Raw genomic sequence first — 15282 nt, 5'->3', positions numbered from 1 at the left:
AGACTGTGTGATGTGTTCGAGAATTCAAGAAAAGGGAGGTTTTTTAGACAAAGGGACTAATAAATTATATTCACTATTGTGGAGAGGCAGGGCAAGCAAGATGGGAATAGAGAAGGACCTATTAACTTTAGTAATATGAAAATCATTTGTGAAATTGATAAAAGCAATTCCAGTGAAAAAATGAGATGAAAGATTCTGAAGAAAACCAGGAATGAGTAAGAATTATTTCAAGATGTATAAGTAGAGATAATGGGTACTGGTAATCTTTAAAGAAATTCTACTATCAAAATGCAGAGAAATAAAATATGAAAAGAGGGTGATTTTTGTGATGAATGTTTATTTATTTTATGCCTTTATAAAATGCAAAATACCAGGGATGCCTGGGTGGCTCAGAGGTTGAGCATCTGCCTTCAGCTCAGGGCATAATCCTGGGGTCCCAGGATCGAGTCCCACATCAGGCTCCCTGCATGGAGCCTGCTTCTCCCTCTGCCACTCTCTCTCTCTCTCTCTCATAAATAAATAAAATATATTTTTAAAAATGAAAAATAGTAGAGGTTATGAATTACCAGCATCAGAGAGAAGTAATTCTTAGAAGTTGGGCAGGAAAAACCAACTTTGCAATCTCCTTTATGCTATCTGTGACAATGCTGAAAAACTATCATTATTTGTAATCTTTTACTTCATATTAATTTAGAAAGAACTTGAATATTGTACAAAAAATATTTAAGCAATTCTTAAGTCAATTCTCAGTTCAAAAGAAGAAAAGTAACTAATGCTCCTCATAGTCCTGTACTTATAGAAATATACATTTACTGTATTTTTAAAATAATGGTCATTCATATTATATTTCATAAATGTCATAACTGTTATTCATAGCTCCTTTCAAACTGCTTATTCTTTGAAAGTCACCTTGAAGACAAAAGACAACTTACCAGTTGGGAAGTAAGTAATTACCTTAATGTCTCATGCTAGGACAGACCTTGTCAGGTACAAGGTCAAGTTTCTCAAAGGACCACAGAGGTTTACACCTCATACAGAGAACATTTGTTCGTTTCATGTTTTAAAAGTTGCTAAGAAAAAAAGACTTTTGTGAGTAATGAGAATATATAATACATTTTTCCAAGGTTAAATTACAGTTATCCATCTGGAAATTCCATTTACAATTAAAAAAAAAAGATGATTTGGGTCATCTGCTCCAGAACATTAGTTTCACTTGATTCAATTTTCTGGATAATTGCCCCAGCTTATTATTAGTATTTTTTATTCTTGGGACCTAATATTACTGAGACCTGAGTTACACAGAAGACTTAGAGGTAAAAAAAAACCTCACATGGACAGTGATATGGCATGAAAAATTACTTTGGTATTCTGTAGAAAATTTAATGGGAATGAATTATTCATCATCTTTATGTGGAAAAATCATACACCTATTCTCGGAAATTCTCCTGCCTAAACAGACGAAGAGAAACGTTTTTTCCCTTCACATCCCAACTCAGGCAAATATCCTTTTCATATGCTTTGGGATTTGATGTCCTTAGAACCCAAAAGGATCTTTACAATACAGTCTCGTATCTGCTTGGTTTTCACCCCATAGACAACAGGATTCATAGCTGGAGGCAGGAGTAAATAAATATTGGCCACAATGATGTGGCAAGAGGGAGGGATTGTGTGGCCCCCAAAGAGGTGGGAAAAGAAAGAGAAGAAGGCTGGGCTGTAGGAGAAAACAATGGCACAGATGTGGGCAGTGCAGGTGCTGAAGGCCTTCTGTCGAGCATCTGCTGAAGAGAGGCTGACCACTGCCCGGAGGATCATGGTGTAGGAGATTGTGATGCACAGGATGTCAAAGCTTCCAATCAGGAGGGCAACTGTCAGACCATAGACGACATTGACCTTGATGTCCCCACAGGATAATTTGGCTACAGACATGTGGTCACAGTAGGTGTGGGGAATTATATTGCCTCTGCAGTAGGGCAGGCGCTTCGTGAGGAAAGTGAAGGGAATGATGAGCAACACCCCTCTGAGAAAGGTGGAGAGCCCAGCCTTTGCAATAACAGAATTGGTGAGGGCAGTAGAATAGTGCAGAGGGTAGCAGATGGCCACATAGCGGTCCAGGGCCATGAGCATGAGAACCCCAGACTCCATCCCTGTGAAAGTATGGACAAAGAACATCTGGACCAGGCATCCATCAAAGCTGATTTCCTTGAAATGGAACCAGAGTATGCTGAGGGCTTTAGGGATTGTACTAGAGCATATGAAAAGGTCAGTTAGGGAAAGCATAGCTAAAAAGTAGTACATGGGCCTGTGCAGGGAGTCCTCATAGTGGATGAGGTAGAGAAGCCCACAATTCCCTACCATGGCCACAATATACATGGAGCAGAATGGGAAGGAAATCCACATGTGCATGTCTTCCAGTCCTGGGATCCCATTAAGAATGAATGAACCTGGAGTCAGGTCTGTTTGGTTCAGCATTAGCATCATCAAGCTAGAATGATCATTAATCATGTTATAGAATTTGTGGGTCCTCCTAGATAGAGATAAATGAAGAAAGTATTTGGTCATAGTCACTCACTTAATTTCTTTTGCCTTTTTTCCTCTAGGTACATTTCAATTGGCCAAACAACCAATTTTTCTGACTTCCAGGGAATAGGAGTATAAATATGTGTTAATCAAATAGATTATTTTGTATGTGTATTATTTTTTATTCATTTATCAATATAGACAACAAATACTTTTTTAGTGCTTAATACTTGCCTAGTTTTTTAATAGACAAATGTCATTCACTTATAAAAGACAGTTTGGTTATTATTTTTCTGAAGCTATTTTTGTTAAACTGTATTATTTAAATATTGGTGACTACATATATATATATGACTACATATATATTCCTCAAAAAATAATAATAATAATAATTCCCCCCCAAAAAAATCATGGGACTTTAAATAAATTATATTTTGAAAAAAAATAGTAATGTCTTTTGCATGTGGGCATTAGGAAGTTGGTTTTGGGGATAGAAATAGGAGCCAATCATGAAATCCTTAATCAAACTCTTAATAGCAAAATTCCCCTAAGGAAATAGGCTGAGGGTCACCTGATTCTCATATATCATACTGAAAAGTACAGCTGTCAGAATGTTTTAAAAATTATTGAAATATAGTTTAATTACTATTATTTGGAAAACACAAAAGGAACCTCTAAGAATAAAAGCAGAATGTAGGGATCCCTGGGTGGCGCAGCAGTTTGGCGCCTGCCTTTGGCCCAGGGCGCGATCCTGGAGACCCGGGATCGAATCCCACGTCGGGCTCCCGGTGCATGGAGCCTGCTTCTCCCTCTGCCTGTGTCTCTGCCTCTCTCTCTCTCTCTCTCTCTGTGACTATCATAAATAAATAAAAAAATTTAAAAAAAATAAAAAAAATAAAAGCAGAATGTAAATGCATAAATCACTGTAAAAATACTAACTAAACAAAACATTCTCATAAAACAGAGAAAGCAAATGATTCCTAAATACATCAATAAAATGTGAATAAGACAAAGGACAAATCAAATACTTAGTTTTGGACTATTAGGATAAATTATTTAAACTGCCCTATTAAAAAAATAAATAAATAAACTGCCCTATTAAATGGACATAAATCTGTTGATTTTATAAAAATATATACAAAGAAGTACAGAGGGCCATATAATAAAGAAAACTAAATAACAAAGTAAAATAATGTACGATCCTTAGATAAAATACACATAAACTTTGGAGCAGACATATTAATTTCAAGTGAAGTAGAAATTAAAGCAAGAAAAATTTGGGTCAGAATTTTTTTTTGAGAAATTCTGGGTAAAATTTCTAGAATTTAGAGGTAAAATTCTACAGGGGGACTTTAAAATTGATTAAAGTTAATTGTTTTAACAATGATAGTTCTACCCTATCTTTGATAAATATCCATACCTAAATCATGAGCAACACAGAAATCCTGTTATGTAACTTGTTAGTATATAGTAGGTATTAACATGAAGACTTTCCAAACTAACACTTAAATCTGATGAAACCTCCAGTTTTGAAATTAACACCATGACTGGTTTTAAACTAACATTTCTGCTTTGTTATTAATCTCCAGTTTAGACAAATAGTCAAAGTACGGTAGTCTTGGTTATGTGGAAAATAGGATGTCTAGGTCCTCTAGGACCAAAACTATAACCCTGAATTCATCAGTGTTTTAAATACACTTTAAAAAATTGTTTACATGGGACACCCAGGTGGCTTAGCAGTTAAGGAGTTTGCCTTCGGCTCAGGACGTAATCTTGGGGTACCAGGATCCATTCCCACACTGGGCTCTCTGCATGGAGCCTGCTTCTCTTTCTGCCTATGTCTCTGCCTTTCTCTTTCTGTGTCTCTTATGAATAAATAAATAAAACCTTTTTAAAAATTGTTTACAAATGAGTTTACAACATAATACACTTCAAAGGACTGTCATATATCATTTACAAAAATACAAATTTAAATGTATATATCATAGGTAAATATATTACAATATTAGGAAGCTAAGTCTGAGGGGTCATGTACTATTATTCTCTCTTAAAAATACACTTAGTCTATAAACTTATAAATTCTTCTCTATTATGATCATGTGTCTGCCTCAGTTTGTATTCCCTGTGCTCTAAATGTTTAGCCACTTTTGCTGCTTCATCTTTACTGTAAGCCAATCTTGACAATTCTGGACAACGCTTAATTCTAGGTTTTAATATTTCCTCTATAGTACCTTCTATAAAATAATCTTCTAAATGCTTTTTTTTATAAAGATAACTTTAATAATTTAAGGATGGCTTTATTCTTACAATAAGTTTTATGCTCTGTACAGATTCAATCCATTTGCCAAACACCCTGCTAGTGATATAAGCTTAAACCAAAGTGACAGAGTATTAACCTCAAATTTAATCGGTTTTAAAAGAAATTTAAAATTGTTTCCCACAGTCTAATTTAATATCATTTTCCAGAGAAATACACTAGTACTTTGCTCTAGGTGTATAGGCAGTGTTTCTGGATATTTCTACACCTCTCTCACTTTACATAAAGTACAAATTTGATATACCACTCATTGTCAATCCTCATTTCCAGAATTTATAGAGAGTGATCTGTTTTCCCCCCATTGTGTCCTAGTCTCAGCCTATGGATAACCAACATTGTGGGTGGAAGCCACTGTTACCAGAAACATCAGAAAACTTTGAAAGAGACAAGGTTTATTACTTACATGTCCTGAAAATCACATGGCACGTCTGGGGCCACACAGAGAAGTCAAGGCAGGGGTAGGGAAGTGTGTGGGAGCTTGAGGTTCTACTTTCCTTGGGGTTGAGGGTGGGATATAGGATATCTCAGACTCATTCTTTATCAGTGAATTAAAACATAAGAATGGGAATTTAAAGCACAGCAAGAGAAAAAAAAAATAAGTGGCCCAAATGGTCAATTATCAGAATCACCCAAGATTTGTAAAAAAAAAAGGAGATGCGGGGATTATCCAATCATATGACTGGTAATTTTTTTCTTTCTTTCTTTCTTTCTTTCTTTCTTTCTTTCTTTCTTTCTTTCTTTTTTTCTTTTTTTTTTTTTGGCTGGTAATTTGTTTATCTGAGATAGCATCTTGGAAGTGGGTGCCTCTCTGAAATGGATGCAATAAAAATCAGGCACTTGCATTACAAAAAAGAAAAACCAATTGTTAGGGTTCACACTATGTTCTCCCACCAAACCATTCTGAATTCTTATGACATGACAATAGGTTCCTCCTGGTAGGTAAAGCTATATAATATATATTGGCCTAAAATATATTTTGGCTCAAGTAAGTATTTCCCTAGTCTAACTCAAGTAAAGTCAGACACTCGTAAGGAAAAAAGAGAAGGCAGGTAGGCAGCAAGAGAAATTTGAACATGGATTCTCATGACCTATAATTGTTCTCTATATATTGCCCATTATTCCCTGACATGAGAGTGGTCCATTCTTGGTTTCCATCACTCCCAAAGCACATATTGCTATATGCTTAAAAGAGTTGTTTATGTAGATGCTTGGACATTATGAACATTTAATGAAATTTTTAATGTCAAAAGTGAGGGATAAATATTTCCACCAGCCCCTGCATCATTGTCTTGAATAACCTTCTAACTTGAATCTAGGTCAATAGAATTAAACATTTAAATCTGTGTGGTGGAAAAAAGCAGTTAATATTAACTTTAAATATTTTTCCTCCTTATTTCTGTGTCTAAAATGGAAATTATCTTGTCACTGCCCCATATACTGTTCTAGTTAAATAAATACCTTAGATTTTGGAAGGAAAAACAAAGAGATAAATGATATCTGTTCCGATTTTCCAGGAACTTGGTTGTCTAAATATCAGTCTATGGGCAAGTTTTTAACTTCTTGATACGATGACTATTGACTTGAGCCTGAAGGAAAATGAATGTTATATACCCCAAATATCCTAAGGGAACACTTCAAAGCTTCAGAGACACACTTAGTATTGGAATCAAGCTAACCTCCAGGGAGCACAAATGAGAATTGACAAATATCTAAACATGTATCTGTATATACATGTGAATGCATGTGTGTGTGTGTATATATATATATATATATATATATATATATATTGATATGTGAACATGTGTGTGTGCATGTAGATAGATACCTGGATATAGATCAGAAATGAGATATTTTAATAGAACCTAATGATGTCACTATTCTAGAGGTTTGGCTCCGTTTCCTATGAAGTTTTGCAAAGACCTCAAGGGAACCAAGCTGGATATTAAGTGAGTTATATGAATGATTTACTCACACATTCATTAAATTACTCTTTTAAAATTACTTTTTTTAACACGTATTTGTCTCTCCATCAAAGAAATGTGTACCAATATGTATTTTTAAATTTATTAACATGAGTATATACCCAGGTATTGCTTTAATAGAAGTGGAATATTATGGGGCACCTGGGTGATTGAGTTTTTCAGCGTCTGCCTTTGGCTCAGGTTGTGATCCCAAGGTCCTGGGATGGAGTCCCACATCAAGCTCCCTGATGTGTCCTTCTTTGTTAACCTCCAAAAAAAGGTTGTTAAGACTGTAAAGTATTTATTAAATAAAATAATATAATTTATTTAAATATTTTTTTCTGTAATTTGATATCCAGGGCTTTTTGATTTAATAAAAATACTGCAATAATGTGATAGTTTGTAAATCATATGACACTCTATTATTTAAAACAAATAGAAGGGGATCCCTGGGTGGCTCAGCAGTTTAGCACCTGCCTTCAGCCCAGGGCATGATTCTGGAGTCCGGGGATCGAGTCCCACATCGGGCTCCCTGCATGGAGCCTGCTTCTCCCTCTGCCTGTGTCTCTGCCTCTCTCTCTCTCTCTCTCTCTCTCTCTCTGTGTCTCTCATGAATAAATAAATCTTTAAAAAATAAATAAAATAAAATAAAATAAAATAAAATAAAATAATAAAATAAATAGTTTCCATTTTATCATGCCAAGGACAAGTTTATCTTCAGAACATCTTTACTAATTTTATTGAAGAAATGGATTTGTCAATGACATTTAAATGTATAAGTGCTGTATAGCTAAATATATTGACTTTGATTTTTTTTTAATTTCTAACCTTATTACCCTAAGTTTTGAATTTTTTAAATTATTTATTCCCTTTGGACCTCATTGAAGCTTCCTTTTTGAACTAATACGATTTTTTTGAGACTAAGGAAGAAAACATTATTGGCATAGAAGAAAAACTAAGATTGTGTGGTATTGCAGATATCACAACAGAAAGATTCTGGGCTGGTATGGTTAATAATACAGCATGCTGTACTGAAATCCAGTTAGAAAAGACTACCAGTGGCTTTGATGGCAGGTGGTTCACTGGAAACTTTAGCTTGTGATTGAAGTCAGATTATAATGTAGGAAGGAATAGGAGTCAAGAAAGCAAAAATAATTAGTTCCAAAAATATTTTCCAGAAACTTGCATAAAAAAATAACTAAGGTCAAGGGAAATTTTTCTATTGGTCAATGTACCAATACATTCAAACAAATTATAGAAATAAATAAAATAAAAGAGGTGAGTGGTGATCTGAGCTCTCTTGAGCATATTTTGAGAAGCTTGCTTAATCAGAAAAAGGAATTAGTAATAAATGTGTACAGTAGTAAAGGAGAAAACAATGCTTATAGATGTCAAAGTTAATGTGAGGATTAGAATTTGAGGTAGTTTACTTCTAATTGTATCATTTTTCTTTATGGAATAGAAATAACTGGACTAAGGCAACCATGAAGGGCAAAGGGTACATAAGAAAACTGAAAATGGTAAACACATTTTCAAACTATGCAACAGGTAAAAGCATAGCCACGTAGATATAGGCTCCTACTTAATATCCAAAATTGTGAGCAAACTATACTTGCAATATGCATGTCTGTATACTTTCTTCAGAACTGCTCCACACTCTGAGGATAGGAACTTAAAACACAGAGTACAGAAGTGTCCCAGAGTGGGGTATAGGGTTTATAAGCTGGCAAGATTATAAACTTGAAGTATAAAATTGAAAGTCAGCTGATGAACTATGGTGTTTAGAATTGTATAAAATTCTTAAAAATTGATTAAGAATATCTCAATTTGAGGATTAGAATGAAAAATTAATTAAATTAGTATCACCCATGCACTGATAATCCGCCTATAGAATAACATAATGATTTTCTTTCTTTTGAAAAACATATTCAGCATACTTTATTGAATTCTAATATTTAAAACTATCTCTATGTGAAGTATCACAGTCAAAATATTCATATTCTTGGGAAAGGAAGTTTTAAAAAGCTAGTCCTTTAGTGTTCAGCTCTCAGGACTGATACTCTCCAAAGGAGAAAGAGCCTATGAATTTCCAGCAGGGCCTTTTACATCTCCTCTACTTGGCATTGTGGATGATTCTCTTTCTCTTCTAAATAAATGAATGAATGAATGAATGAATGGTTAGGATTCCTCATCTGACTGGTTCATGTAAGTGACTGTTCTTTATGTGTTTAGTGATAGAAGTCAATGACCTCTGGGAGGACCTTGTAATAAGGTATTTGGACATTGCTTTTCAGGGAATAATATCCAAGTCATTGAAATTAAGTTGGCTCCCTGGAGGGTGGAGACAATATTATATCTGTAGAATGAATATTCCAAATTTAGAAATGAAGAGCTAATCCTGACCTCTCCTATACTCTCATCCATAGATGTCTTATTATTCTGTGCCAGAGGATTCTAGGTTTCAATTTCTTGCTCTCCAATTTACTAATATTGTAGGTATTGGTGAGTCCTTCTCTTCTTTTGGCTTCAAGAGCTAATAGAGAATATATAAGATTTATGCAAAAGCATGTAAGTCCCTGACAGTTCTATTTTCTTTAACTGTGGCTGTATGCCCTATGTTCTGGTCCTTGCAGATGGGACACATCAGCTCTAGTGTGAAGTATGTAGTTAGAAATCCATGCCTGCTGTATAAGGAGAAGGCCAGAAAATGAGAGAAGTCCTATGATTATCAGAGGCTCTTCTAATATAAGTTGGAAGAACCTCAATAAGTTATACTTCCCTGGATGGAAGTTAAGGATGCTGAACTAATTTGACCTCCTCTGTGATTTATTATTCTTGGGAATGGTCTAGGAGGTACTGTGAAGGACATTGATACCTGACTAAGACCTCTTTTCAGTCCCAAATACTGAATATTGTTTAATATTGAGAATCTTTTTTGGACTAAGTCCCTTCTGTACTTCTGGATCACTCTGGTACTTTTAACCCAGTTCCCTGCCCCCTTTGAAACACCCTGATAACCCTTTCCCGGATTTCTTTGGTTTTAACTCCATATACCATAGGGTTAAGAGCAGGTGGGAAGAGCAGATAAACATTGGCCAAAAGAATGTGAATATGAAGTGGAACATGGTGGCCAAAGCGATGGGTAAAAAAGGAGAAGAGGGCTGGTGTATAAGAGATTAGGATGACACAGACATGAGAACCACAGGTCCCCAAGGCCTTGGACCGAGCTTCATGGGATGAAAGACGGAGGACAGCCCGTGCAATAAAGACATAGGAAAGACCAATGCAGAATAAGTCAACCCCTATGACCAATAGTGCTGCTGTCAGCCCATACACACGGTTAGGCCTGGTATCTCCACATGCTAGCTTCACAACAGCCATGTGCTCACAGTATGTGTGGGGGATCACATGGCTTTGGCAGAAGCTCAAACGCCCAATGAGGAAGGGACATGGGAGCATGAGCATGGAGCCCCGCACCATAGCTACCACTCCAATTCGGGCAATGATGGTGTCCGTGAGGATAGTAGCATAACGGAGTGGGTGACAAATGGCCACATAGCGATCAAAGGCCATGGCCAGAAGCACAGTAGACTCCATCATGCAGAAGGCATGAATGAAGAACATCTGTGCCAGGCAGGCAGAGGCAGAGATGTGTCCAGCTCCACACCAGAGGATGGCCAATAGCTTGGGAACTGTGGAGAAAGAGGCAGCCAAGTCAATGGTAGAGAGCATGCAGAGGAACAAATATACAGGCTTGTGCAGGGCTGGTTCAGTGGCAACAACAACCAGGATGGTAATGTTGCCCACAATTGTGGCTGTGCCCAGGCAGCACACGGGGAGTGAGAGCCACAGGTGAAATTGTTCCAGACCTGGGATGCCCAGGAGGAAAAAAACAGAAGGGTCCAGATTAGTGTGATTAGGAGACTGGACAAAAGCTCTAGGCATCTTCTCTAGTCAGAAACCACCACACAGTATCACATCACCTGGAAAGACAAACACAGAAGAGAGATATGAATGAGCCTTGACTGACACTTACTAGCTATATAATGTTAGATAAGTGTTATCAACTATAAATGGGAAAACTAAAAGTAATGTCCCCCAGAGTTGTTAAGAGAATTGTATTGGTTAATATTTGTACAGAGCTTTGAGTAGTACTTGGTACATAATAGTTGTCAAATAAAATAAATGAATGTGAAAAAATGATTCAACCAAGCATCTGAAGAAATCAGAATTGTCCTCCAGCTAAAATCTTTTGTTGTCAAAGAAAGATAGGAACTTCGTTCATTCTTCCCTGGAATATAACACACACACACACACACACACACACACACACACACACACACTCGTACTCTTTTCTGAAGTACAGGTAGAGATACGATGGGACTTGTATCAGTCCAGACTGACTTTGTGTCATACTAGAACACAAACTGCTAATGCAGTTCACTGGATGGAGTTGGATATTTTTCTTGCTTTTCAACTTAGAATGGATTATGGTTTGGGACCCAGTGCTTGGAAACTATTTCTGATTTTATTATTATCATAGTTGTTTCCACTCTTTCCACTAACCAAGATAAATTTATACATATTCCTGATCAAGCTACATTTGCAATTTTATAGGATGCTCCACATGCCTAGTTTTCACTTCCCAAGATGTTCAAGTTAACCCTTCTTGGACTTCATCCAATTCCTGAAATAAAAACTTCCAACCTTTTACAGTCCACTCTTGGGTTAATCCTTCATTCACATTCTACCTGTGTTTCTTGATGATTTCATAGAAAGGATGTAGCCAAATTCTCAATTTCATTCTTCCACAATATCTAGCAGTGATTTTGTAACTACTTTGACTTGTGTCTGGATGGCAATGTCTCATCTCTTGTTGAGGAAAAATCTTATACTACTCTCCATTATCCCACCTTTCCCATACCTCCCCTCCCCAAGAGGACGCAGCCTATAGTGGGGAGTACTTAAGCTCAAAGGAACTATGCAGAACATGTGAAACCATGATGGTAATGAGATAGAAACCCCAAAGATACAGATGCAATGAAACGCCGGGACACCTGAACCCCAATGTTTATAGCAGCAATGTCCATAATAGCCAAACTGTGGAAGGAGCCTCGGTGTCCATCGAAAGATGAATGGATAAAGAAGATGTGGTTTATGTATAAATGGAATATTACTCAACCATTATAAATGACAAATGCCCACCATTTGCTTCGACGTGGATGGAACTGGAGGGTATTATGCTGAGTGAAGTAAGTCAATCGGAGAAGGACAAGCAGTGTATGTTCTCATTCATTTGGGGAATAGAAATAATAGTGAAAGGGAATATAAGGGAAGGGAGAAGAAATGTGTGGGAAATATCAGAAAGGGAGACAGAACATAAAGACTCCTAACTCTGGGAAACGAACTAGGGGTGGTGGAAGGGGAGGAGGGTGGGGGTGGTGGTGAATGGGTGACGGGCACTGGGGGGGCACTTGACAGGATGAGCACTGGGTGTTATTCTGTATGTTGGTAAATTGAACACCAATAAAAAATAAATTTATTAAAAAAATAAAACAATGAAATAAAGAAGTTGATTTTTATACAAACAAAAATTCTAAAGAATAAGCAATTACTTTAATGTAATTAGGGAATCACTATATAGTGATCTACAGAATTTACTGTGTGGGTTACCCATGATAAATAAATATAAATATACCCATGATAAATAAATATAATACTACATTATGAGGTCTGTCATGATAAAAGTACTTATAGATTAAAATTTAAAACTGAGCAATTCTATTCTTTTTTTAATAATAAATTTATTTTTTATTGGTGTTCAATTTGCCAACTTACAGAATAACACCCAGTGCTCATCCTGTCAAGTGCCCCCCTCAGTGCCCGCCACCCATTCACCCCCACCCCCCACCCACCTCCCCTTCCACCACCCCTAGTTCATTTCCCAGAGTTAGGAGTCTTTATGTTCTGTCTCCCTTTCTGATATTTCCCACACACTTCTTCTCCCTTCCCTTATATTCCCTTTCACTATTATTTATATTCCCCAAATGAATGAGAACATACACTGTTTGTCCTTCTCTAATTGACTTACTTCACTCAGCATAATACCTTCCAGTTCCATCCACGTTGAAGCAAATGGTGGATATTTGTCGTTTCTAATGGCTGAGGAATATTCCATTGTATACATAGACCACATCTTCTTTATCCATTCATCTTTCGATGGACACCGAGGCTCCTTCCACAGTTTGGCTATTGTGGACATTGCTGCTATAAACATCGGGGTGCAGGTGTCCCGGCGTTTCATTGCATCTGAATCTTTGGGGTAAATCCCCAACAGTGCAATTGCTGGGTTGTAGGGCAGGTCTATTTTTAACTCTTTGAGGAACCTCCACACAGTTTTCCAGAGTGGCTGCACCAGTTCACATTCCCACCAACAGTGTAAGAGGGTTCCCTTTTCTCCACATCCTCTCCAACATTTGTGGTTTCCTGTCTTGTTAATTTTCCCCGATCTCCACCTATTATTAAGGCAAGAGTACACTCAGATTGCATGCTTGCCTTCACATATTCTTTCAAGAGGCAGGATATTCTGGAAGCATAGGACCTGGGAGTTTTTAAAGCATAAAGTGCAGTGGTTAAAAGAAAGTATAGAAATTGGAATCCATGGAACTGGGAAAAAAATCTTTGTATTTACAATTCTTACTGCCAGTGCTGCCTTGTACAAATCAATCCTCCTATAAGATCCTATAGTTTTCTTGGACTGTTTTTTTTTATAATAATAGTAATAGTTTGTAAGGTTGTTGAAAAACTTTCAAAGTACCTAGTAGAGTTTGTGGCCCAGAGAAGGTTATCAATAAATGTCATTTACTACTCAATTGCCTTTAAGACAAAAGTGATCTCATATCTAATACAGAATCCTCACTCATTTTCCTAAACCATCTGAAATCTAGTCTTAGCATGAACATTTTTGTAATGAGAATTGTTCAGTTGTAGAGCAAGCCTGCTGATAAAATAAGTGTTCTTTATAACTTTTTCTGTATGCTCTCTGAGGTTACATTGCAAACATTAGGAGATTGGAAAACAACCTCCCTGGCCATTTTCAGCTAACCTGGATGTACTCAGCTCTGCTTGCTATGACACAGATTTGCTTGATGAGCTAATGTGGGTCTCTGCTCAGCTGAGTGGCTCAACATAAATAATGGAGCTGGAGTCAGAGGCACAAACAGCAAAGCCCTGCTGACTACACCACCCAACCACTTAGTTTTTGTCAGACATTTCTACGGTTTTTAATTGTCTCACAAATTCACTCATCTATAGCCAGGACACTTCACTTGATGATTCTTCAGTGAGGTTCCTTTTTGTATTTTAAGTCTCAGATCCTATGCTTTATGACATTTTTCTTGTAGAAGTTGGACTGATAGACTCTCCATTTTTTTGCTTTTTAATTGCTTTATTAACTTTACAATTTTCCATGCAATTGGGTGACTCTACTGTTGACAAAAACTTAGACTGGGTGCCAAGGCAATCTCCATTTGGAATCTGGTAACACAGAACCCACCTGACACATGGAAATTACATAAAGTTCACAGCAAATGGATCAGTAAAGGTATATCAGGAAAATGCAAGGAAAAAAACAATGTGAATCACAGTTCAAGTCCACCACCACCCCCATCCAATTCACAAGAATGACTTTGTAGTCTCACAGCATCTCTTGTATAAAATAGTTTATGATGTCTGACTCCATCTCTAATCTAATTCTTATTGTGATATTAGAGCCAATGCCCTCAGTAAGATAAAAGTTATAACGTCAGACTCTGGGGAGAAGATTAGGAATAGAGAATGCCTGAAACTGCACCACAGATCAAAGGCTGTCACTGTGTCTGCACAAGAGCGCAGGTAAATGTGGGCTACTTCTGCCCAGTGTGAGAACACTGGGCCATAAAAGAGCTCAAGATAATCATTTTGGAATCCAAGATCATGAATATGTTTAATGTCATCATTAAGGTCCCGCTGATTCCCCTTCTCAATTTCTTGGTATGGATACAGTTTCTGTCTACTTCACTAGGCATACACAATTCTCCCAAATGCTTACTTAGTGGGTGGGTAATTATTTCTTGTTAGTAATTTCAGGAATATCATAGTAAATGTCTTGAAGTTTCTTCAAAATGCCTCCCATCTCCCTGGTCTGGCTAACATATCACTTGCTCCTTTCTTGGCTGGCAACTCCCCACTATGTTCCTCTTTCTATTTGGCCTAATTACCAAACTAAAACTTCTATTGTAGGAAGCCTGTTAACGAAAACTTTAATTCAGACCACATAGGGGTGTTATTCCGCAAATTGCCCTTTCCTAGCCTCCACATATCTTCCCTGCTTTGAAGTAAACATTATATCACCAATTGCACAGATAGACTTCTCTTGAGGGCTGAGAAATGTCTTTCCCAGACTTTTTCCCTAGCTGAAACTCACATGACTCCAGGACAGCAGAAATG

General features: G+C 36.9%; 2 protein-coding genes across 2 annotated transcripts; both read right to left on the bottom strand.

Moving 5' to 3' along the window:
* Positions 1-1509: 1509 nt before the first annotated feature.
* LOC112667909 (olfactory receptor 52N4-like) lies at positions 1510-2475 on the bottom strand. The gene has a single exon (XM_025459967.3). The coding sequence runs from the start codon at positions 2473-2475 to the stop codon at positions 1510-1512; it is 966 nt and encodes a 321-aa protein (XP_025315752.3).
* Positions 2476-9759: 7284 nt separating this feature from the next.
* Positions 9760-10740, bottom strand: LOC112667374 (olfactory receptor 52P1). Its single transcript, XM_025458952.3, has one exon. It carries the CDS (start codon positions 10738-10740, stop codon positions 9760-9762), a length of 981 nt encoding a protein of 326 aa, XP_025314737.3.
* Positions 10741-15282: the final 4542 nt, after the last annotated feature.

Source organism: Canis lupus, chromosome 21 (assembly GCF_003254725.2).
Source record: "Canis lupus dingo isolate Sandy chromosome 21, ASM325472v2, whole genome shotgun sequence".
Classification (NCBI taxonomy): domain Eukaryota; kingdom Metazoa; phylum Chordata; class Mammalia; order Carnivora; family Canidae; genus Canis; species Canis lupus.
Note: the sequence above shows the minus strand (reverse complement) of the source record. Positions and strands in the feature narration are given on the sequence as shown.